This window comes from Orbicella franksi, chromosome 5 (assembly GCF_964199315.1).
Source record: "Orbicella franksi chromosome 5, jaOrbFran1.1, whole genome shotgun sequence".
Taxonomy (NCBI): domain Eukaryota; kingdom Metazoa; phylum Cnidaria; class Anthozoa; order Scleractinia; family Merulinidae; genus Orbicella; species Orbicella franksi.
The window spans coordinates 29,728,759-29,754,556 of NC_138149.1; the positions used below are offsets into that span (position 1 = coordinate 29,728,759).

The following is a 25,798-nucleotide window of genomic DNA, read 5'->3' on the forward strand; positions in this document are numbered from 1 at the left end:
GAACTATAGTATATTACATACAACTACTTCCGCAATGACTGCTTTACCAAATGAAAAACACTATTTTCGGAAATAGGTGACGCGATACACCTAGCCTCCACCTTCCGTGGTGATATTGCCAAACGATCGAGAAACGCTTGCATGGCCGATTTATTCTTCACTTGCTCTGGACAAACAAACATCATCGAGAACTTTGTCCCACAAATATGTAAACAGTAACCTCCTTTTGGCGCGAAAAAATGCTTGGATATTTGTCCGCGGACATTATCTGTTCCGATAAGCGAACAGGTTTCCGAGAGTGTGGGAAAACTGAGAGATTTGAGGAACAGATAATTTCCAAGGACAGATATCCAAGCATATTTTTGCGCCAAATTGAGGCTATTGTGTTTATTATCCTTCAACTACTTTTCGCAACACGCGCAGTTTTGAAAATTGGGAGATATCCTCGGATATTCCCAGTTTTAGATAAGGAAAATTCGGTCACGTGATGCGTTGAGACCAATCGCACGCGAGCGAAAATATTTGATAGATTATAAGCTCTGATATTTGTCCTTGGACATTATTCCCAGGATGGGCTCCTGCTCTTCCTCAAAGCTCACAATTTGTCTCGTGCTGCGCTCTCAAGAACTGTCCACTTACCGAAATCAGAAGCAAATCACCAAGAAGCGATATAATGTCTCCGGACAAATATCCGAGCATATTTTCGCGATAAATGGAAACTTTGGTTTATATATGGTGTAAGATTGAAGACGTCTCGACCTATGGGGGTATTTATGCTAGCTTTTTACATACTTTTACATTATCTGAAAAAAAAGTAAATTCCAAATGCAATGCTGTTTAATACACGCTGTCGTAGTACTCCTCTCCCGCGGGGACTTCCATGAAAAAAGAGCAGGGGTGATCGGCAAAGATTTCGAGAAGAACCCCTAAGAGGTACCAAGGTCTTGTGTTGTAGACGTGGCTTGAATTTTTGTTCACCCTAACAGGTACCAATTGTAAAACAGCATATTATCTCCTGTCATATGTTATGGGGCTCAAAACCCTAAAAGGTACTGCAAAAGCTCTCGCTGTAGATCGTTTAAGGTGGCTCCCTATAGTTTTACGACCGCACGAGCGCTGAGAAGGTAATCTGCGCGCGCTCAAAGGAAAACGTCAGTGTTTTTCGATATTTTATTACGTCAACATGAGCACAAAAAAGCAAAACTGACATTGAATTTTCTCGCGTTTCCTTCGGTGAAATTCCGTTAAATTTGGCAGATTGGTAGTAAATATTTTACTTAAGTCGGAGCTCGTTTTTCAGGGAAATCTATAAGACCAGATTTTTTGCAGCGGTAAAACACATGAATTTGAAAATATCGAAAAAACTGCCTTTACAAACCCTATTTTTTTCGTGTTTAAAATTCGTATCCCACTGGAAGCGATGTGATATAACAATTTTGGAAGATTTCACCGAAGGAAATTCATGAAAATCACAAATAAAGCCATAAAAACAGTAAAAAACACATTTGTTTGGGCATTTATAATTCAAGACCAGATCCCCAGATTTTAACAGAGATGATAGCAAAATACTATTTTATCATTGCTTATTACATGTAATAAGTTTGAGAGGACTAGGTGAGAAAGCGAATGCAAAAACAGCATTCAAAACATAACACTTGCGCGCGCAACGCCATAAATGATTACCCTATGGAGACACCTCAAGGCTGATCACCCTAAGAGGTACCAAGGTCGCTTTTTTTTTACCACTAAAAGGTTCGACGAGCAACCCCGTCCTTTTTATAAGGAACTCTTCCCCGGGACCCGTGTCTAAGATAAGTACTGGTACTTGAATTAGTCATTAAATCTAAGAGTAACTTTTAGGTTACTACACATTTAAAAATGTGAACGTCTGAAAAACGCTAAATCGAGAGATAACTGTCAATTAATTACAGTAGGGACACCTTACTAAAACTATTTTTCAACAATAAATGCTAAGAATGATTAAAATTATTATTTTTACAATTTGCGACCTCAACTTATGGAGTCCAACAGTTCGATATCAGTTATAACAGCTTGATTATTCGTACTTTCGGAACACGACTAGTAACAATCTTCACTAATATAATGTCATAATCCACCGGGATTTTCTCTGTTGAACTGATCGGCCGAAATAGACGTGACACACCTAACCGCGGCTCATCGGAGTGGTTTTGCCGATCAAGAAACGCTTGCATAGACGATTTATTCTTCACAAGGAACGTCATTGAAACTGGCTTGGTTGAATTGTTTTTTCATAGAGAGAAATCTAAATGGAAATGAAAGAACTGTAGAAAAATCCTCGGACGATTATAAGACCAATGAATCGCTGAATCGCTTGTCTAACAGCTGGCAAAGCGAAAAGCCTTTTCTTTAAGAATTGTCCTGGACATTTCATCATTTCATCACTGAAATAGAGCTTTCATTTTTGTTTCATACTTGCCAGAAATTGTGAAATTTCTGCTCGCTCTTACAATGGCTTGACAAAACAAACAAGCGAACAAATAAAGGAAAACTGGGTTTGGAAAAAAATTAAACTGAAAAATTAATTCCATACAAATTGTGTTCAAGGTCAATTTTAAGGCAGTGCCTCCTATTGTTGGCAGCCTCTATCAAGTCCTCTGACAGGCTCTTAACACCAATTCTCGGTCTCTTTTCCAATTTCAGTCAACTTGGCTTCCGACGCTAAAGTAAAAGCAAACAAACAAACATGCGTTAGGAGAGTTAGCTTAAAAACGACACTTGCTATTGTCACTGATCATATAATCGGAGCCGCGTCCGCATTCATCCGATTAATTGTCAATGACTTTCGCCTATCATCTACACCGATAAGATAGGGCCTGTCCGTTGTCAAAGTGTCTCCACCCTGGAAAGAGTATATAAATGTACGCGTTTGAGGTGAAAATCAACTTGCGAAGATGAGCAAACATCTCCGATCGATCCTACCGGCGGCGAAAAAACATCAACGAAAACGCATCAACAAAAACGTGTGCTTATGCTAGTCTACTGATGTGAATCGGCCTAAACACATTTCCTTCAAAAATTGTAAAAAAGAGCCTTCATAGCAACCTTAAATTTCGGGAATTTAAGGGGAGGCGGCGTGGCCTAGTGGTTAGGGCGCTGGATTTGTAATCTGTTGGTCCCGAGTTCAAATCCCCCTCCCTGCCACTGGATGGATTTGTGTTTGGTGGTTCCAGATTCAACTCCTCCACGCTTTGTAAATATCCAACTGATCACCCTTCCGCCAATTGGGGTTTTTAACAAGTTTCTGTTTAATTTACAATATTTGTTTGCTTATGTTTCAGTGTCCACAACAGTGCTAAACACTTTGAAAAAGAAAAAGAAATAAAAATAACAAATTTAAAAAAATGGCTTTGAAACCCCTCCTGAAACGTTTTTAAACATTGCCAAACTTTCCATTATGCAATGCTTATCACAATTCGAAAATAAAAAGATGAGAATCACCGAGCTCGGTATTTAGTTACAAGAGCTAAGGGTGCTTTTAACAGCTTCTACTACTGTTACTATTGTACCCTACTTTTCCAAAAAGATTACGATTATTGGTTCACCAGATAATCAAGCATTTCTGTGATACCAATATTGAAGCATCACTTGGGAAACAGAGGTTTCATTTATCCGTTAGAGTATAGCGTTTGGAAAAGTGCTGTAAGCTGTCGTCTGACTCCTTGATGTTGATTCGTACCTTATGACAAAATCTGTACTAAAAAAATAAATTTCCACTTACTTTCCAAACTGAAGTGTCACGTTATCTCCAATGAGCATAAACGGTGCCCAGTCGGCAACCTCGGGAAAGCCGTTGCCTCTCATCCACTTCATGGCCTCATGAAGAGATTCACTGGCACTTTCTCCATCAGCAAGGTGCTTGTAGAAACACCTCATAAGCTGTTCTGTTGCTTTGTCTCCTAGCGCCCATCGTGCCACCAGCACTGAACGTGCACCGGATCCTAAGAAAGCTCGAGCAATTCCAACAACTCCTTCAGCCCTAATCTGCCCGCGTCCACTGTGACAGCAGCTAAGTACTACAAGTTTCGCTCGTAGTTGAACTCGGGAAATGTCGGACATGGTCAATAGGTAATCGTTTTCGTCAGGAATCTCAGTAACAGTTGTCGCAGTTGGCGCAAGGGCAATCTCTCCTCTTTCCGCATTGCCATGTGCAGCAAAGTGTACCAGACTCACGCAGTGTATCATGTCAAGAACAGCTTGCTTTGTTGCCTGTTCTCCTAGCAGAGGTCGAACTCCCATAAGTTGTCCAACCATCTTTGCTTCCGCTCTTGCAAATTCCAATGGTTGGAAGTTTTCAACACTTCCCCTGTAAAACACCCGACCAACCTTGGGATCACCCACAATCAGTGCGCCAGTCTCACTGTGATATTCGGATGGACTGTCCTGGATGAGCTTTAGAGTTGTCAACGAAGGAACGATGCGGAGCCTTAAAGTCTCTGATAAGTACTTCCCATTTGCGTCTTGTAATGCCGCAAATGGAACTTTGTACAAGAAGCGATGAGGAACAATGATGATTTCAGGCTCCTCATTGCCAAGTAAGTCAGCCACAGGGCTGATGAGCATTCGGTAACACAAAGTAAGGGCTGATTCGTAATGTTGGCCTTCCCCGTCGTCTTCCTCAACAAGTCGTGGAGCTACATCGCTATCTTCCCGGGATGATTTTAGTTTTGGTTCCACACTATTTAAAGATCGATCTTCACAATCCTCCTCGGGTAAAATGCCAAAACTACGGAAGCTTTTGGAAAAAAAGTCATCCAATTTGGGAACTAATCCGCCACAAAATATGTCTTCATTTGCTGTTATTTGACGGAAGTGAATGACCCCGCTTGTCTTGAGAATCCAAAGAAATAAGTAATGAGCATAATAAGTAATGTACAGACAAGCACAATTCGTTTCGTTTCTCATAATGTTTTCAATACCGATCCAAGATTGCGGATTAGACGACATTTGCTTGTTTCCAATTGAATATTGATCTGCCATCAAGTCTGCTAAAGCTCTAGCCCGTCCAAGCTCTTCAGCGTAAAGGGCATCGTTATGATTTCCAGTGGAACAAAACAATACACTGAGGATATGGTATGGAGAAAGGTACACGTCTGAAAACGAAATCTTAAATTGATCGTTATCTTGAAGAAAATTTCGCAAATGTTCGCTTTTTTTAATGCTCAATTGCAAACAGTTAACTGCTTCCTGGATCTTTCCTTGTAATAACTTTATTAAGCCTAGATGATTTAGACACTGAAACTCTTTCTCAGCATCTTCAATATCTCGAGATATCGAAAGAGATTTTTCAAGATATTTTGTAGCGTTGCCATATTCACCAAGACATACAAACACAACTCCTAGGATCAAGTAAGCTGCTGCTTCTCCGTTCCGATCACCTATTTCTATTGTCATCGCAAGGGCCTTTTTTAGATAGTCTTTAGCTTTGACATATTCACCAAGAGATTGAAACACACTTCCAAGATTGCGGCAAATTCCTGCTTCTCCATTTCTATCACCAATTTCTCTGTCGATCGCAAGAGCCTTTTCTAAATATTCCTTCGCCTTGATAGGTTCACCAAGAGATTGAAACACATGTCCTAGGTTTCCGTAATCTGCTGCTTCTCCTTGTCTGTCACCAATTTCTATTCTGATCTTAACTCCCTTTTCCAGATATTCTTTAGCCTTGACATATTCACCAAGAGATAGAAACACAGTTGCTAAGTTTCCGTAATCTGCTGCTTCTCCCTTCCTGTCACCAATTTCTATTCTGATCGCAAGTGCCTTTTCTAGGTATTCTGCAGCCTTGGCATATTCACCAAGACACACAAACACATTTCCTAGGATCCCGTAATCTGCTGCTTCTCCGTTCCGATCACCAATTTCTATTCTGATCGCAAGGGCCTTTTCTAGATAGTCTTTAGCCTTGATATATTCACCAAGAGATTGAAACACATGTCCTAGGTTTCCGTAAGCTGCTGCTTCTCCATTCCGATCACCAATTTCTATTCTGATCGCAAGTGCCTTGTCCAGATATTCTTTAGCCTTGATATATTTACCAAGAGATTGAAACACAGATCCTAGATTTCCGTAGACGTTTGCTTCTCCATTTCTGTCACCATTCTCTAAGTAGATAACAAGGGCTTTGTCCAGATATTCTTTAGCCTTGATATATTCACTAAGAGATTGAAACAGAGTTCCTAGATTTCCGTAGACTTTTGCTTCTCCATCTCTGTCACCAATCTCTAAGCAGATCACAAGGGCTTTTTCCAGATATTCTTTAGCCTTCATATATTCACTAAGAGATTGAAACACAGTTCCTAGGTTTCCGTAGACCACTGCTTCCCCATTTCTGTTACCACTTTCTATGTGGATCGCAAGTGCCTTTTCTAGGTATTCTGTAGCCTTGGCATATTCACCAAGCGATTGAAGCACAACTCCTAAGTCTCCGCAATCTTCTGCTTCTTCCTTCCTGTCGCCAATTTCTATGCTGATTGCAAGCGCCTTCTCTAGATATTCTTTAGCTTTGAAATGTTGACCAAGATATTGAAACACAGTTCCTAGGTTTAAGTAAGCCCTTGCTTCTCGGTACCTGTTACCAATTTGTATGCTGATCGCAAGTGATTTTTCCTGGTATTCTTTGGCCTTTCTATAATTACCAAGACATTGAAACACAATTCCCAGGTTTGCCCTATCTTTTGCTTCTCCTTCTCTGTCGCCAATTTCCACTCTGATGACAATTGCTTTGCTTAAGTATTCTTGAGCTTTGGCATATTCATTAAGCCAAAAAGAAAAAGTCCCAACTTTTCCATATGCAGTTGCTAATCCCTGTCTGTTCCGAGTTGCTGTCATGATACTGATTGCTCGTTCATAAAATAGTTTTGCCTCTGTGCGTTTACCCTGACGTTCATATATTTCTGCTACTTCTATGGCAAGCGCCCCTTCTGCCGCTATTTCACCAAGTCTGCGGTATACCAAAATAAGTTTCCTGCCATATTTTATCGCATTTTTGTAATCGCGGATAAGACGGTACGCCTTAAATAGTGTTCGATAGATGAAATTCTCTATTACTCTGAAATGTGGCTCTTCTCTCAGCACCACTTTATTCAGAAAAATCACACATTCTTTGCACAACTCGATTGCTTTTAGACCACGACCGGTGTTGAGAAGGAAATGAGCAACAAGTATTCCTATGAAGATGGCGGCTATGTTATCCATGATTGCGTCCTGTTTTCTGAGTCCTTTTAAAACAGATAAGCAAGACAAAACACTAATGAAATCGTTGCAAAGGAGAACCTTTATTCCTAATATTTGCCTCATTACTGAGCTTAAGCGATTCATGATCAGTTTCTGATTAAGGTACAAACCCATCACCTGTGAATATTGAAAGGGCGTGGCATCATTGACTGTCCCAAAACATCTTAACCCAGCCCGAATTTATTAGATACGTTTTTTTGGTGATCCTGGTTTAAAATAAGATCATAGCTTATAAAGAAATAAAAAAATAAACTTTCTGATTCTTTCCTTTGATTGTTCTCGATGCCTTGTTGAAAGTGAAAATATGTATGACTATGTACACTCATTCTTGACCTTGGTGTATAAATAAACGAACAATTATTCTTGTCACAAGGTCTGAAAAAATTTGTAAACGAAGCTTTCGACTGTATCGCACAGTCTTCATCAGCGATTAAAGTGAGCTCACGTTGTCACGTGAATGCAAATTGTTCCTTTATTGAAAATATGTACCTTCGCGTCCTGATGAAAGGCAACTCGTAAAATGCTTTGTTTGCGACAAGAAGCAAGCAAAAGTAAACTACTGATGTTGTGGGTAATCTTAAATGTGAAACAAAACTATCACAGTTTATATGTACACATCTTTGCAACATCTAGCAAACTAACTCTTCCACAGTTTATAAGTTTATTTAATTCAAAATATTTAGCTTTACGAAACAGATGGCATGTAGTGGTACCGGGAAAATTTGTCAGTTTTATTTTTTAGGCTTAAACGAAAGACATAAAAATTACAACCTTGATAATCATTAAGGTTTCCATTTATTTTACAATTCAGAATCAACTTTAAATACAAACAAGTCTAATCGAGTGAACTGGTTCTGAACACGACTTAAATTAGGCTCACTTACTGTTCTGGAAGACGTCAAAATAGGACTGAATAAAAGGATGGATCGACCTGTTCTTACAACTGCGGCGTTACCTTGAAAACAATTGAACAGACGCAATTAATCGGTAGGGATGGTGGACGGCGGGGCTAAAGTACAGGTCACAGGTTACAAATCACAGGTCACAAAATACAATAATTATGAATTTGCAGTCTTTGCAAAAGTTTGCAGAATTTGCAAAAGTTTGAAGAATTTGCAAAAGTTTGTTATACATCTTCTAATAACGAAAGGTTTTGAAAAACATTTCAGAATAAAGAGTAGCGAGTAAAAACATGAAGTTTCGGCGATCACATGTCACCATTATCAAATGCAAATTACTATGTGTTGGGTAAGGTTATATAAATAATATAGAGTGGGAAAATACATTATAATAAATGAGGTGAGGATAAACAAAAGAATGAGAAAAATTTAAATAAAAAGTTTCGCTGGAATGGAGTCATTTTGAGTGTTCAGAGTCGGACTCTTTTTCCTCATAAAAAGCATTTCATAAATAAGGCACTCAAACTTTCCACGGCATTTCTTTAAGGTGGTAAACTGCTCGTGAAGATTGTTAGATGTTTGGCTGTGTTTGTCCTTTAGGTGTTTACCGATGACGGAATATTTATGCTCCTCGATGCGCAGGTGACGATGACGGCTCGTGTAGCCTATATAATTCGTATCATGCAAACGAATCACAATGAAATTCATACACAACGCATTTTTTTCTCATTCTTTTGTTTATCCCCGCCTCATTTATCTAAAATCAAAAATTGAAAATTGATTTCAATTTTTGATTTTCATGATATTTTATCGTAAAAAATAAGAAAGTGCCAAATTGAAAATATTTGACTTTTTTCCTTTCGGTAGAACATTGAAACAGAACTTATATTTTGACTTTAATCCTGTCAACAATGAAGAGAAAAGTTGAACTGAGCGGCTATTTTGTTTCTCCGACAATGTTGCAGTCTGTTGCATGGCTTAGTTTTTCTGTTTTCGACGGAAGTCTAAAAATTGAAAATTGGAAATTGAAATCAATTTTCAATTTTTGTTTTTCGACCAAAACAATCCAAATCATTGACAGAGCTACCCCAGAGGGAGGGGGAGGGGTCCATTAGCACGGTAATTTTTTTACCCCCAGCCCCCTTCCCACAGTCCTCGCTTCCTTACCTGTTTAATTAAGCAGTCTTGGAAGTCACGCTCTCTCTTCACGGACTTTCGCGACGTTTGGGGACGTTTTGTAAATTTTGTGCCTTTTCGTCGCTCAGTTCTGTCCACTACGGCGAGCAGCGAGACCTTCGACGTGAGCCAAGAAGGCAAAAAAGTCTTAGTTTTCGTAACTAGAGTGGCTGATGTAACCACATGGAGACTTCCTCGAGCTTTTCAAGCGCCATATTGTAAAATATAGATTTGACTGGATTGAACTGGATTTGTAACACGTGGATTTCGAAAAAAATGTAATAGAGAACAAAATTCAGTGGCGAATTAAAACTCTACAATTTCCGTCAAACAAAACTTGTTGAGCTGAGCTAAATCCCACCCAATTTCATTGTTTATAAACCAATCAGATGTGAGTAAATAACACAAGATTAAGGTCGAGGATAAAACCGTCGGGAAAAATAGTGAATTCGATGTAGATCAACTTCGCGGTGGCCTCATGGTTAGTGCGCTCGTCTCCGGATCGAGCGGTCCGGGTTCGAGCCCTGGCCGGGGACATTGTGTTGTGTTCTTGGGCAAGACACTTTACTCTCACAGTGCCTCTCTCCACCCAGGTGTATAAATGGGTACCGGCGAACTTAATGCTGGGGGTAACCCTGCGATGGACTAGCATCCCATCCAGGAGGGAGTAGAAATACTCCTAGTCGCTTCATGCTAGAGAAACCGGGATAAACTCCGGCCTGATGGGCCACTTGGCTCGCACGCAGACTTTTACCAACTTCGTTGGCTTTTTGAAGACCTTCGACTGCATCATCAGAGAGAGACTTTGGGTCATTGTGAGGCTGTATGGCATCCCTGACTTCTTCATCAGGGCTTTCAAGGCACTATATCATCAGAGCTCAAGCTCTGTTACAGAGCGCGAAGGAATTCTAGCTGGTTTGAAGTGAAGAGTGGCGTGCGGCAAGGGTATGTGATGTCTGGCTTTTTATTTGTCTTGATCATGGACTTGGTTATGCGGCACACAATCGATAGAAGACGAGGCTTGAGGTGGAAGTTTACATCGTTTCTAGAGGACTTAGACTATGCCGATGGTGTAATTAATTTTTTATTTATTTAATTATTTAATCTTTATTAAAGCACGGTTCAAAAATTCGTCAGCTTAAAAACCTAATCATGATATACTTAATTCTGAATGTCTAATATATTGGGAATAATTAAATAAAAAAGCTGCTTTCCACGAATGCCGTGCCTTAGACATCTCCAGCTTTGAGTAGGCGTTCAAACTGCCTCAGGGGCCCTGCTTTCCTTAAGTCACAAGGAAGACTTTTCGAAAGAACGGCGCCATTATAGCTAAAACTATTTTTATAATGGTTTGTGCGCGGCAATGGAACATCGCGTTTATTCTCAGAGAAGATCCCTTAGGTTATATGCGGTTTCTCAACCCGTGCAGAGACTTATAAACCATCGTACTCTTTGAATTTGCTGCTGGCGTGCCAGATTTTTCCACCCGAGAAGTTTGAACAGGTGACCAGCATCTTCGTCATAGTTTGAGTACACGGGCTGCTCTGTTTTGTAGTTTTTGTAATTTATTTCGTAAAGTTATCCCACAGTTTCCCCAGACAATGTTTCAACTGAGTCGAAGTGTGGCTGTATCAGAGCTTGACATTTTAGATGTAAGGTCGCTTGAGGGACAAGATGTCTTATTGGCTTTATGAACCCAATGCCAGAATCGACTTTTCTTTGTTACTTTACTGTCGCTTGGATTAGGTAGGTAGTTTAGCTCAGTTCTCGACTTCTCGAAAACAACACTGTACTGCACATCCGTTAATTTGAAATCTGCCAAAAAAACAGACTCAAACGTCCCGCTTCCAAGTTCCATGAGAATTCTTAAAACTATACATGGCGTCTTCGCTTTTACAAGTCCAATCCCTCCTTTAACAAATCCAATCCAGTCCAGTCCAGTTCAGTCCAATCCATATCTTACAATATGGCGCTTGAAAAGCTCGAGGAAGTCTCGAATGGTCACATCAGCCGCTCCAGTTACGAAAACTAAGACTTTTCTCCTTCTTGGCTGACGTCGAAGGTCTCCCTGCTCGCCGAATGGACAGAACTGAGCGACGAAAAGACACAGCATTTACAAAACGTTCCCAAACGTCGCGAAAGACCGCGAAGCGACAGTCGACGAGAGCGCGACTTACTTAACCACGGAAGGAAGTGGGGCTGTGGGGAGCGGCCTGGGGGCAAAAATTTACCATGTGAATAGACCCCTCCGCTTCCCTCTGGGGCAGTTCTGTCAATGATTTGGAATGTTTTGGTCGAAAAACAAAAACTGAAAATTGATTTCAATTTTCAATTTTCAATTTTTAGACTTCCGTCGAAAACAGAAAAACTAAGCCATGCCACAGACTGCAACATTGTCGGAGAAACAAAATAGCCGTTCAGTTTTATTGTCTTCAAATTTGACAGGATTAAAGTCAAAATATAAGTTCTGTTTCAATGTTCTACCGAAAGAAAAAAAAGTCAAATATTTTCTATTTGACACTTTCCAACTTTTTATGATAAAAAATCACGAAAATCAAAAATTGAAATCAATTTTAAATTTTTGATTTTAAACGAAAATTGAATGGACGAATGATCCACGGACCTAAACATAGATTTTATTGCTAAACATAGATTTTGAACAAAATCTTAGCTCACTGCGTTTTTCATTCGACAAATTGATCGGCCGCTCAAATACAGGAGTTTTGCCAGCTCTTTTGATAAAGAATCGTAAACAGCATTCTGTTTGCGAAGGATGCAATAATCTTGTATGTACAAGAAATAAAATCCAGGCGAGACAATTTGGTAGCGCGAAGTTTGTCAGCTCTTGTAAACATTAAAAAAATACATGTACACAGTGTTCGAATACAAAATTCATCGAGTCGATTAAAAAAGCCTCTATGTTAAACGAAATTTCAAGACGAGGGGATTGCCAAAATAAAATCAATGTTATTTCAAGCTATAGCAATCTACCGATTATACGTTGAGAAAATCTGAAAAAACTAATTATACTAAGCGGCATTACGTTGGATGAAAGCAACCTCTTTGCTGAAGGCTAGTTTGACGTGTGAAAAACAATTTTTCAGTTAAGAAAAAATGAGTCCAGGAATACTTCCAGAACATTGTTTTAAGCATAAAGGCAATCATTATGCAACTTTACCTTGGTTCGCACCAAAATAGCGCAAAAGTAAGCTAAAAGGGATCAAAACAAAAGATTAAGTACTCACGTTTTCGTCGCGACGTGAAACCCCACGTTCTCACGTTCTCGACCTCAAGGCAACGTCAAGTCATAACGTGTTGTACATGCGCAGTGACGTCTCGAAAGAAATGTCACGTTTCCGGTTGCCGTCGTCAGGCCGGCGACGTCTATTGCTTAAGGTGCCTATTATTTAAATGAATGCCACGGAAAGCTACGTCTCTAAGACTTACCGGATGGCACGTTTTTTTCGATCCAACAGTATTGATCAAAATGAATTGCGTGGAAATAGGGCGTTATCTGCAAAACAAGGAAAGCAAAATGAAAATTTAAAAAGTTCAAACTCAATGCATTATAATAAAGGAAACGTTCTTTGAAGTGTGTTATCACTTTGCTAACGATATTATTTGCTTGATACAGGTAGAAGAAACGATCCTAAAAGAAGGAAATATCTTGGGTGTCTGGAAAACCCGAATAGCGAATAGCCAATAGTCGCGAATAGCGAATAGTCCCGAATAGTGCGAATAGTCTCGAATAGTGCGAATAGTGGCGAACAGTCGTCAATAGTCACCGCTATAGATCTCATAATATCCTGCATTAATTAATTATCCAAATAAGCAACAGAATTTCAGTGAATGTATTACCTTTTCTTCTCCGGACTGACAGGCTAGTAGACTGTCCATCGCCGACATTAAGAAAACAGAAAACACAAGGATAACCCAATAAAGACGTATTGGCGCTTTTGCAGCGGTTAAAACAGAGGAAATTACGTTTAGAAACACCTTTTGTCCTGATAAGCGTCTGTGCTTTTTAGCGAGAAAATCCCATCCTACGTTGCTGCGAGGTTGAATGCGAGATATATTGGGTACCCTATTTCCTACCATTTGCCACTATTTACCACTATTCGCATTATTCGCACTATTCGAGACTGTTCGCCACTATTCGCACTATTCGAGACTATTCGCACTATTCGTACTATTCGCTATTCGCTAATCGGGACTATTCGCTGTTCCCTATTCGCGACTTTTCGCTATTCGCCATTCGGTTTTCCAGACACCCAAATACCTTAAAGTTACCGTCTGCATTCATAAAATGACGTACATCTCACGATATGATCGATTTCATTCTTCCGCCTTTCCATCAGAACCAGACGATAGCTTTTCCATTTCAGCGATCAGCGGTTATGTAATCAAGTACATGCATTATCACCTTGTGTTTCGTGAATATCGTGGCTTCCAAGGAAATCAAACGGTTCATTCAAAAAATGGCGAATATAGAAGCCAGATAAATTAAAAGGATAATTTTACTTACCATGAGTGTACGAACAACCTCGACTACGAAAACGAAACTCTGGAGGATTTCCCAACATTCTGAGAGAGCAGGTTATCATATTACGTCATGCATTAATTATTCACTAAAGTTCTCTAGTTGTCATGATCGCTGAATCATGGTATTAAAGCATTTTTTGTTAATCAGCCAAAAGACTGAAAGAGATGGCGTAGATATGGAAGAAAAAAAAAATGGTCAAAAATTTTCCGATCGCTCGTATCAATGTGAATGAAAAACTATCGAAAACACAGTCCATAATTTCAAAACGGTTTCCACTGAAAATAACGGTTCCATTTGTTTTTGTATATATTGTTCAATACAGGTATGTAGGCAGCCAAAATTTTTGAAATGCGCAGTGGGATTGTTATAAAGCAAGAGATTATCAAGGTACTTACCTTGATAATCTCCCACCCTACTAACGGCGAGTTACCGTCCCGTGCTCAATTCAGCAGCTGCCACTACATACCGTAAACTCTTTCTTTGTATATATATATATATATATATATATATATATATATATATATATATATATATATATATATATATATATATATATGTATATAAGAATATGTTTTATAATAATATCGAGGCTGAAATTTGCAAAAATATTAGAATTTTTTTAAGAACAAAACCGAGGCTGAGATTTTCAAAATAATGTTATAATTCTTTTATTTTTAAAAACACAACAACGCTTTTATACAATGAGCCTTAATAAATTTAAATTAACGTAAAATGCAAACTTATTTAAACTAACCGATAAAAATTTTGAAAAGAACAATAGTGAAAAACCACTAAGCTGAAATAGATATAGGCTATTACATGTATAATAACGATCTTTCTGTAAACCTTATATATTCATTATGGCTGATGATGATGTTTGAAACATCGAAACATGTTCCGAAAACTGAAGAGCGTTGTTGTGTTTTTAAAAATATTTACAAGACTTGTGCTATCAAGACCCTTTGGTAATGTTATAATTCTGTGTTGAAATGTAAATACAATAATACAGTAACCGTTGGATGTTGTCCTTCAGTAGCATTTTAAATGACACTGACAAAAATTCAATTGAAGCCTTACAATACACAGGCGGCCCAAGCTCTCAATGTTATCCTTTTGTTTTCCCCTTTTTATGCGAACGTTCATGCTAACGTGACATATGGCATGTACTATTACATAACAGCTCATAACGACCGAATTTGACTACGCGAAACGTGACTCTCTCCTTGCTGCATATGGAGGTGTTGTGTTACAACAATTTGAATTGTTTGGTTTGACTGCTGACAAATCGTTGTATTAAAAAAATACAAAGATTTGTCAGCAGCCAAACCAAAACGCTCCCCAAGCACCCTCGTGCTTTATTTTTCAAACCCATAAAGGGAGTGCCCGGTTACCCGGGGAGCATTTTGGTTTCGCTGCCGACAAATCGTTCCTGACTACCCCCGGTCGGGCTAATTATAGTTACCCAGCACCGCGAAAGTGTCCTAACTTTCGTGAAGCGGCTGTTTTCGAATTTGCGAGCGAAGCAATCTCGAAATAAATGTTTCATAGCGAAGGCGTTTTGGACGGAATTGCGTAGCGAGTGAACTGACATGGAACTTCAACATCTCTTCTTCGATTCTACGGAGGAATTGAGCCGGTAGGGTTATTTTCAGTGGATTTATTCGCTTCGAGCGGCAGGCACTCCGGAAATCAGTGTCCGGCCTCGTCTTTGTTTTAGTAGTGGAAACCCACAGAACGATAACTCGCCGAAATCGCGTTAGATCGGCCTGAGCAGCTGGCAAACAACAACGAATACAACACAGCAACAGAGTAAGTAAACTTTATTCACAAAATATAAGAATAATTGACTTTCCAAGCAAAACCGTTGCATTCCCATACAAACTTTATAAATTCAAACCGTTGTAACACAACACCTCCATATGCTTTAAGGCCAGAATTACGTTTCGCGTGGACGTAGTCAAATTCGGTCGTTATGTAATAGTATATGCCATATGTCACGTTACGCTGAACGTTCGCTTTAAAAGTAAAAAAAAAAACCTCCTCGCAGAGAGAGCTTGGGTCGCCTGTGTACAATACTGTGGAACTACTGCAAAATTGATGTTAAAACCTTTTAAAAACCCAAGCTTTGTAATTGTCACAATCCAAGCTTTCGCCGATCTACGGCATCATCAAATTACTCCGCGTTAGCAATTAATACAATTATAAGTTTATAACTAAACAGTGTAAAACTCGTCCTTCTCTAAACGTCAAAAGTAGCCAAGAAAGAACGAAAACAACACTACCTGTATATTCGATGTTAATAACTCTTGGTTGACTCTAACAGCGTGGTAAGGTTGCATGCCTCGTTCGCATTTCTTTAAACCTTGAATGTAAAGCCGGACTGCAAGCTGACAAATACTCGGTTTAAAGAGTTTGAAAGTTCGACAGTTTAACCTTCAAATGGCGTCCAAAATACTTCATGATAGAGTAACTAACGTATACGTTGATCCTTACAAGTTATTAACGATCCAAGTACAATTATAACTCATCTTTATCATGATACCAACCGATTCGAAAAGGATTCATTGTAACTTGCTATGAAAAATGAACATATCTCCGGGTGAATTTAAAACTGAAGCTCTAGCGTCTCTCTTTTATTTGTTGTTACTACCGCTTCGGTATCATTGTCGACAAAAATAGCCGAGTCCAAAAGAACTTTCAGGAATTAACACTGAGGAATTAAAACGTGAGGTCGGAAAAGGGGAAAATAGGTCGTGCACAATGGGAGAGGGGAACTGAAACTTCTAAAACTCAGTCTTTCTTCCGAGTCCTGAATATAATATCTCGTTCGGCCGTAGTGTGTTCAATCATTGCAGGGTACTGCTTTGTGTTATAGTCCGTCGAAAACTCAGTTTCGCTCGCACGCGATCGGTCTAAACGCGCCACGTGGCTGAATATGCCAAAGCTAAAACTGGGTAATATCGGAGTGACATTCCCCCCAAAAAGTGCGTACGTTGCGAAAATATTGGAAGGATAATACACACGATGGCCTTTATTTGGCGCGAAAAGACGCTCAGATATTTGTCCATGGACATTATCTGTACCTCAAAGCTCACAGTTTTCTACCAGCCACGCTCTCGGAAGCTGCTCGCTTCTCGGAACAGCCAATGTCCGCGAACACTGAAATAATACCCGAGCATATTTTCGCGCTAAATGGAAACTGTTGCAATACTGTAAGATTGTGCGCCTCTCGTCCAATGAGGCCAGGGTGTTTATGATGGCTGTTTATACGCTTTACATCTTCAGAAAAACTGTAAGTGACATTCAGTATTGTTCAGTTCTAAATACAATGCTGTTTAATACACGAAACAGTGCAGCTGTTGTAGCGTACAAAGTTAAACCACATTTGATTTGTTTACCACAATATCAACGTCAAAGAAAATGTTTTTGTTTTTTTGTTTTTTCTCAGAGCGTGACACTTTGACGCGAGCAGCGTTGTCTGGACTCTTATCGACAACGGCAAATTAGCCAATCAGATTGCGAGATTAGTAGCAATTGTGGTAAAAATGGTATTAAAGCATTTTTTCCCCCAAAATCAGCCAATATTTTCGAACTAGATGGCGCTTATCATTTAAAATTCAGTAGGCGGTAATTCTTTCCCTATAATAATGGACTAAAGATGGGCGAAATCAGAAATTAGTGGTAAAGAATTTTCCGACGGCTCCTGGCAATGATGTGGGCTATTCCCCCTGTGAGACCTGCGCGCAGGGAATCATGGTGTTGAATGCAACACGCCCACGACATCTTCTAGACTTGGCGCGCGACATTGCATAAATCTACCATGATTCAATGCACGCGCGTCTCATAGAATGAATGGGGTATAGCTAGCAATCTGAGTGAAAGGCTATCTTAAAACGCTTTCCATAATTTCAGGTTTCTTCAGAAAACAAATGTTTCGTTTGGCTTGGCATTCAGTACATGAATCTATGTACCCGAAATTTCAGGAAATTTCATTTTGTTGAGTGGAAATATCGTCGGGCGATTACAAGTAAGGTGGCCGAACACAATTTCCGCGGGCGCGCTCTTGCTTATGCGATTCAGCGCGCGCGCATGGATTACAGAAAGCAAATTAACAAATTGAATGTTATTTATCATGATTTTCGTCATAACATTGTCAAAGTAGCTTTGGATCCACGAGGCGATAACCGCGTCGAGTGGATCCGCAGACTACTTTGACAATGTTATGACGAAATTCATCGTCAATAACAGGACAGACCAGGAGCCCATTATGGGCGCCTGGACAGACGCATTAAAAACTGACATCAATTTGTTTTTTTCGTTAACAAATTGTCAAATTACCCGCTCTTGCTCGTTGACGCATCGCATGAACTATAAATTCATGTGTCTGTCCGCTCATTGACGATAAAAATTAACCAATGAGCGCGCGAAAATTTCTGCAGTTATCGTAAAACATGGCGTCGATAGAGCGATCATTTTATTTGGTCAATGCCTTTGCTATCTGTGCTTTTTTTCTTCATAATTGAACACAGTGTATCTAAGGCTTTACTCTTCTATTATAAACGTGTGTTAGAAAAGGTAACGATGCAAGGAACCTAGCAATTCTCAGATTTTTCATTTTTACCGCAAGAACCCGTAAGGCAAAAATTGCAATTGAATGCCGAATAGCTTTCTTGGAAATACGCCTATTTCTCGAGAAGCACTCGTTAGAATTTCACGATATTTGGGACGAAAATACTAAGAAAACAAGTAACTGGAACATTGAAAAAGAAAAGAAATTTAACAGAGGCAATTCTAGATATTCCACTTAACCTTCTACAAAGGATAATTAAAGATCTCTCTGTTTTACTGCCATTAAAATAGTGTTAACTTGTGAGCATTGTTACAATCTTGTTGCACGCAAATGAAAAAGAAAATCTAACGACTAAATTTTCTGCAAACAAACGAAACCGATTTTAAATGCCTGTTGATATTTATTCATGTTGCCATGGCAAGGGCACTTACGTCAGCTTAGCAATCAAAAATCCGAAGTTTGTGTCTTTAACTTGCGTGTTGGCCGTTTTGGTGACCAAAGGATCAAGGGTTTTAGAGAAAAAGGAGAGTGAAACACAGGTATCAAAATTGAGTTCGGCCACATTAAAAGCCGGCATCATACAAGCGATGGGGGAGGGGGAGGGGAAGGCCTGCTCTGATGGACGGTATAACATTTCGCTTTTTGACGGTTGACGTTTGCATTTCTTAAGCCTCCAATAAAAAGAAGGACTGCAAGTTTAGTTTTAAGAGTTTGAAAGGTCAACTGTTTAATCCTCCAAAGAAGTGCAAAATACAGGCTAGCCAGTACAAAGGTGTTAAAGCATCCTTTGGTCATTACAAATCATTCACAACCAAAATGAAATTACAACATATCGCCATTGCTTTCCCTTCTGCACTTGTGTAACGAACTAGATTTTCATCTTCAACCCAATGTGGCAACAATCGATGGGAAACTCATTGTAACCTCCTAAGGAAAGTGAAATTTTGTTCTGGGTGATTTTAAAAAGATTTAGTTGCTCTTTTTCAGTCCTATCCAGATACGAATTTTAACCGGGAAAAGAAAACTTAATGTCCAAGATTTATTTTCGCCCTCGCAAACAGTATTTGACTTTAAAGAGTTTGATAGAGAAACTTTTGACATGTCTAAGAAAATCCTGCTGTAGTTTCATCCGGGACAATATTATTTGGTGGCAGAGAGCGCATGATCCACAGCCATCATACAAGCGAACACAGTCAGTACCATCTTGGCCTTCACTTCCACCAGGTCCTCAGGCAGCGCGTACAATCTGGCGCCAATTTTTCGCGCCATGGAGATGGCGTATTTGGCGTTCGATAGCTTGTCTTCGTCGGTTTCCCCGTCAGACACCATGTTGTAACGTATAAAGCCAGGCTTCATGCCATCGATCAGATCGATCACACATCGACTGCTTGCGATGTTGGAGTCCTTGAAACCCGTTATTCTGGTATCTTTCTGATTTTCTGCCAGCTTCTCGTTGACCCACGCGATGATTTCCTCGTCTTTGATTGGCTTGTCGCTCTCCGCGCATTTCTGCAGGATGACCAATGTATAGGCGCGCATGGCCTGGTACAGGATACCCAAGATCAACTTCTTGTTCATGTCAAAGATGTCTTTGCCCCCGATCCCAACCACAGAGAATTCGAGTGTTTTAGCGACCTCGATAACATAATTGCAGTTTTCTAGCTTCTTCATCTTCTCGCTAATTTTCTTGTAAGGTGGCCTGTTCACCTTGCTCCAGTCTACTACGCCGTTCTTCACCTGTGTAAACAGAAGGAAAGTTATCTGTGGGTTCCAAAGATTGCTGAAGTTATAGAAATAGTTATTTCTACCAGTAGACATTTTAGCAATCAGGCCAGATATGTCTTTCTGATGAGCAATTCTGGGAACCAGAAGAAACCAGTGGATCTTAGGCGAGGTGTTGAAAACTGTTTACAGTGCGCTAAACATCACACACTGAGCTTCAAGCAGTTGACTTTGGCTTAGTTCAAATAGTCGGATTTAGGATTTAACTGGCTACCTTTACATATATCTCTTCCCAGGAAAGTAACGGTGAATTCTTGACAATTTTTGATGGGATTATCGATAGCATACTATTTATGGAACGATCGAGTAGTACACTGTAAGTCCGATATCTTATTGGTAGAGAGCGCAGTGCAGTGCCCATGCACCCAATTTTTAGATTACTTTACAACAATCGAAAACGTGTGCGGGCGCTTTTAAGAACATTTACCCCACAAGACACAGGTGCATTACCTAAGTGAGTATAAGAAAGTGCAACGATTGCTAATAATGAGGACTTTACCAGCTCAAAAAGCTGAAGGAGAACGCATCCGTCATCCAAATCTAGGAACAAATTCTGTACAAACGGCTTGACGCCCATGCTGTTCATCCAGTTACGAAATGTCTTCTCCTCGCGTGTCTCTTCAAGGTTTGGTAATTCCTCCTCCGCCGGCTCCAGGGCTGGGAAGTTGTTGAACAGGTTGCAGACAAACGCAAGGTTTAGTTTGGCGTTCCCTTTGACGATATCTTTGGCGCGAACGAACTTGCGGCACTTCATCTTGACAGCGTTGGCCAGTACGAGTTCGGCAAGTTTCGTAGGGTCAGATTCGCTCAAGTGTGGTTGATCAACTCCCAGGTGAGAAGGGGCGATCTGGCAGAAGCACAGATTCCGATCAGAGTTAACTAACAAAGATGTCTCACGGGGACCAGGCAGCTATTTGAGGAATCCTGCTGAATATTCGTTAAGTGTCTAAACCCGTTTATTTGGTTTTTTGTTCTCCCTTCTTCCATGTAAATCTCTTTTTTCTTTTTTTTTTTTTTTCAGCCATAAAGTTTAAGCGCCAAGGGGAATGTTAAGTCGCATAAATGGATTCACAACATTTGATCATGATCTGCTTTTTCAGCAAAATTTGGTGCGTAACAATGTCGTCGTCGGACTGGCAAAAATGATAATTTTATTGCTTGACAACTGTAATGCAGCATTTTCTCTTGTTAATGTTGCAGGCGTCATGTGAATTCGTCATCTCTTGCCGTTTACGAGGCCTGGTAGTAAATTGAGATATTTTTCTATGAACAAGTGGCTTGGGGGTAGTGGGGGTGGGGGAGGGAATGGATGGCGAATGTAGCGAGTCACTTTTATTCCAGGGATGATTACAAGCATAACAGCTGCAGTCGAGCATTGTGCCATTCTTGAGATTGACGCCCAGGAGTATACAATCAAACAGGCTATTTCTGAATTACTTTAATTTAGCCTCTTCCTCAAATCGAGTCTTGGTGCTAATCCTTTCATATAAAAATGAGATTTCATTCACATGCAAGCAAACTCAATTTTATTTGAATGGTGGTGGACTAGGTCAACTCGGAAATGGGCTATTTAATAGCATTATGAACAAGCCCTTCTTAAGCGTTGTACCTGGTGAAGTAGAACGCTGTAGTTTTCCGCATCAGATATATCAGTTGAGAAGTTGGAAACTGTTCGAACATGGCCCGCCTCCTTAAGGTGGTAGTTGAACCAGCGAAGCAGGATGGCTTCTGGAGGAAGGCGGAGGAGTTCTTCAATAGTTTCGTCATCCTCAACCAAGCGAACAAGTCCAGGACACCTCTGTATGGTCAACTGAGCGAACAATCCTATCTGTGAGCAAAATAAAGCAAGCCTATGGTTAAAACCACACGCTAATTTTTTTAACCCCCTACGTTTGAAAACTTTACATGTTTACCCTAGGCTCGATATCCGCCGCTCTCTCGAGTCCGGTCGTGGGCTCCTTTCCCGTACAGCGGCTAGTAGTCGAGCCTATGTTTACCCACGCTTCCCATTGGTATCGTTGGAGTTGGCACTGGCTGCATGTTTTACCGCGCTTGGCGCTGGCTACATGTTTACCCGCGCTTGGCGCTGGTTACATGTTTTTCCACGCTTGGCGCTGGCTACATGTTTTCCCACGCTTGGCTCTGGTTACATGTTTTCCCACGCTTAGCACAGGCTACATGTTTTCCCACGCTTGGCACTGTACTGGTCGCATGTTTTCCCGCGCTTGGAACTGGTTACATGTTTCCCGAGCTTGGCACTGGTTACATGTTTTCCCGCGCTTGGCACTGGTTGCATGTTTCCCCGCGCTTGGAACCGGTTTAATGTTTTCCCGCGCTTGGCATTGGCTACATGTTTTCCCGCACTTGGCACTGGTTACATGTTTTCCCGCGCTTGGCACTGGCTACATGTTTTCTCGCGCTTGGCACTGGCCAGATCAGTTTCTCGTTAATTTGATCGCATGATATATGCTCATGCCCTTACACCGGTAACATTTTTTTTTTCCCCAGCATTTCATAGTTTTTCCACTTTAAAGGATTACACGTTTTCCCGAGTTTGCCATCAAGGAGCTGAACTCCAGAAGGGCGAAAACTTGGCCTTTTCCCGTGATCATTCCTTCTTGTTTCGATTCTACTATTTAAGACCAACATCGTCATGCATATCTTAATCTGATACGGTATAGTTCGTACCAAAATATTACTATTTTTCAACTTAGTTTTGCCATTTGTTTCCTAATAATTATGGTGATACAATGAACATAAGCTTATTCGGATATTTTTCATCCTCTCTGTAATGAAACTACCAGAAGGTACTGGGGTTTAAAAAATAAAACTTCTTTAAACTCTACCATACCCGAATAATTTGCCACAGTAAACCGAGCACCAGATGAGGTTTTCCTTCAATCAAATCCTGCGCACCAATGTTGACAATGTTACAGCCGATAGCCATGGCGGAGTTCAAAACAAGCGTTTGATTTTCGTGAATATTGTACACATTCAACTTGGTCTTGTTGATGGCTCGTTCATCCACTGTGCCGGGGCAAGCCCAGTTTATTAGCTTGCACATCACAATGCCATCTTTCATGGCTTTGAAGAGAGCATCTTTTTCCTCTTCCTTAATTGGAAGGTACTTTCCTGTGAAAATCACGTAAAATAAAATTGAAAATTGAAAGTAAATACATGTATCAGTTTTAAAGTTCTGATCAAATTCGATCAACACTGTCGCCGATGTGCCAGTGTATATGGGATAGCTGAAGTTTTCAGCCAGTTACTCTAGGCGCTATAGACCTTTTCACGGTTTCTGACGCCATGTTACTTGCGGGGCAAACACGGTATAAAATTGTAGTAAATGTATGGGAAAAATTAAAAGTGTGATGCCCAATAAGTTGAGGTTCTGAGTATTTAATGAGTAACAAGGAAAGATACTCAGCAGATTGTTTCTTCTTCCAAGTTTGAAGAACGTAGATTTGCTGTCAGGCATACAGCTGTGACTCGGTTTTACAGACATGTAAGTACTTCAGAACTCGAATTTTCCATGGTGAGTTGTTAGACATTACATTCTTTATTTTCCCCAGACATTTACTGTGATTTTTGCTGTTTTTGCCCACCGCAAAGCAAGGTGGCGTCAGAAGCCGTGAAAAGGTCTATGGCAGAGCGGGATTTTACTATCACACACCTCACAGATCAAGGCATGGAGATGATGGCCTGGATCCAGCCCCTGGCAACAAAATAATCCGTCTTTTTTTTTATCGCTTCACTTCTTTTACTGGGTTCCCACCTTTTATTTAAGTCTAAAAACTGTCAGAAAGATATCTAAGCTTATTTTTTCTGAAGCCCCAATCTCGGCTAAAGTTTTTCCAGCCCCTGCTAATTTCTTTAAATCAAGCATCACAAAAAAAAAATAAAATGAGAGTAGTTTTTAACTTAATCTGGTCTGAACTAGACAAAAGTCACTTGGACGACGGTTAACCTCCAAAACTAAGCCACAGGAAAGTTTTCGTGCCATTGCGACCTCACTTGTCAATTGTCCGCATTGAAATGGCTTCTCAATTCGGTGACTTTGTTTCGCCATCTTGGACAGTCGCCGTGAAAAGCTTCGGTGTTTTTTCACCCTTTTTTGTTATTTATAACCACTGATTAATATATTAAAACCGATCCTCTTCTCATTTCATTGAAAATTCGGTGAGTTTAATCCTAAGTTAGTTAAGATTTGATAATCTGGTCGAGTTATATTCAAGCTTGAAGGTGACTTTGTATTGACCAAAAATTTACTTCACTTCACAAGTTTGTCTTTTTCTAGGTTTTCCCTACGCTTCCTGACTTAGTACCTTTTAACTCAGGATCATCTTCCAAAACGGAGTTTATCCAGTCACTAAAGCCAATTTGCTCGTCATCAGAAAAAGAATGTCTTGTTCCTTCAGCCGAAGCCGTCGACGAGCCACCAACCTCTTGTACACCTTTCCGACTGTCAACGGCCTGCCTGTAAATGCCACCAGTTGCTTTGGAAGATATCTTGGAAAACAATCTTGTGAACTCGTCGAAGCTTATCACTCCACCCTTTTCCGCTTGCGTGTCCTCGATAATCTTTCTCAGTTGGTAGCCGGCTACATTTTCGCCACAGTCTTTCATTACTTTTCCAAAGTCTTCGCATTTTAGCGAATTTCCTTCGGCGTACTTGTCGAAGTTTTCTTTTAATTCTGCCATACGGTTACTTGAAAACATGGGCGTGAGTGCCGCCATAGTGAAAAAGACTGCAACCTCTGTAAGTATCAAGACTTTTTTCAATACAAAGGTGATCTTTTTGCAAAGTGACCAAACTGATGTTGGCTGGCCGACTATGACGTCACAATCATGTCGTCACATAAAACCTCCGTGTCTTGGCGCTGACCAAAAGACACGTGGGCTCTGGTACCGAGAAACCAGAAACTGCAAGGGACTCAAGGGACCGCATACGATAAACGCTGCCAACGTAGGATCTACAAGAGATTGGTAACAAGATTGATTTAACAAATTGACGTCAGTTTTTTATGCGTCTGTCCTCTTATTGATGATAAATTGAGGCATAACATTGTCAAAGTGGCTGTGGAACGTAGTAAACTTTGACAATGTTATGACGAAATTTATCATCAATAAGAGGACAGACGCATAAAAAACTGATGTCAATTTGTTTTTTACAATAACAAGACCCCAAAATGGTCAAATGCCAGGAATAAATGAGGGAAAAGACACGTAAACTTACCGTAAACAAAGATAAGTGGATCTTATTCAAAATGACGCGAACAGTGTCAATAGCTTTTCTCGCTTTTTGATTGGCTACTTGAAGAAGTCCATAAAATCTCATTGGTTAAAAAGTTGACAGTTTGACAGCTGAAATTTGAACTTGAAAGCTTGCATAAATTAAAATTTTATTCGTCCGTACTCTTATTGATGATAAAAAGGAGCCGATCAGCGCGCGAGACAGTTAGACAGTTCTTGTAAAAAAAAAAAAAAACAAAAAAAAAAAACGTTTGATCTGTCAACGGCATGCGTGCGCATGAAATCATATTTACGCGTTGT

General features: G+C 40.1%; 2 protein-coding genes across 2 annotated transcripts; both read right to left on the bottom strand.

Annotated features, from left to right (window-relative positions):
- Positions 1-42: 42 nt before the first annotated feature.
- LOC145488075 (uncharacterized) lies at positions 43-7,765 on the bottom strand. Its single transcript, XM_081466855.1, has 2 exons — positions 3,761-7,765; positions 43-2,700 (listed from the first exon to the last, which is right to left on the bottom strand). The coding sequence occupies exons 1-2, from the start codon at positions 7,387-7,389 to the stop codon at positions 2,679-2,681; spliced, it is 3,651 nt and encodes a 1,216-aa protein (XP_081322981.1). The 5' UTR covers positions 7,390-7,765; the 3' UTR covers positions 43-2,678.
- An 11,128-nt stretch (positions 7,766-18,893) lies between these two features.
- Positions 18,894-24,992, bottom strand: LOC145488279 (fimbrin-like). Its single transcript, XM_081467108.1, has 5 exons — positions 24,571-24,992; positions 23,097-23,377; positions 21,855-22,073; positions 20,745-21,092; positions 18,894-20,200 (listed from the first exon to the last, which is right to left on the bottom strand). The coding sequence occupies exons 1-5, from the start codon at positions 24,980-24,982 to the stop codon at positions 19,604-19,606; spliced, it is 1,857 nt and encodes a 618-aa protein (XP_081323234.1). The 5' UTR covers positions 24,983-24,992; the 3' UTR covers positions 18,894-19,603.
- Positions 24,993-25,798: the final 806 nt, after the last annotated feature.

Coding starts and splice junctions, on each gene's coding strand:
- LOC145488279 (XM_081467108.1), bottom strand. CDS start 24,982: ATGGCGGCACTCACGCCCATGTTTTCAAGTAACCGTATGGCAGAATTA. Junction 23,378..24,570: donor AGATGATCCTGAGTTAAAAG/GTACTAAGTCAG, acceptor TGATTTTCACAG/GAAAGTACCTTCCAATTAAG. Junction 21,093..21,854: donor ACAGCGTTCTACTTCACCAG/GTACAACGCTTA, acceptor TGCTTCTGCCAG/ATCGCCCCTTCTCACCTGGG.
- LOC145488075 (XM_081466855.1), bottom strand. CDS start 7,389: ATGGGTTTGTACCTTAATCAGAAACTGATCATGAATCGCTTAAGCTCA. Junction 2,701..3,760: donor GTGACACTTCAGTTTGGAAA/GTAAGTGGAAAT, acceptor CTTTTACTTTAG/CGTCGGAAGCCAAGTTGACT.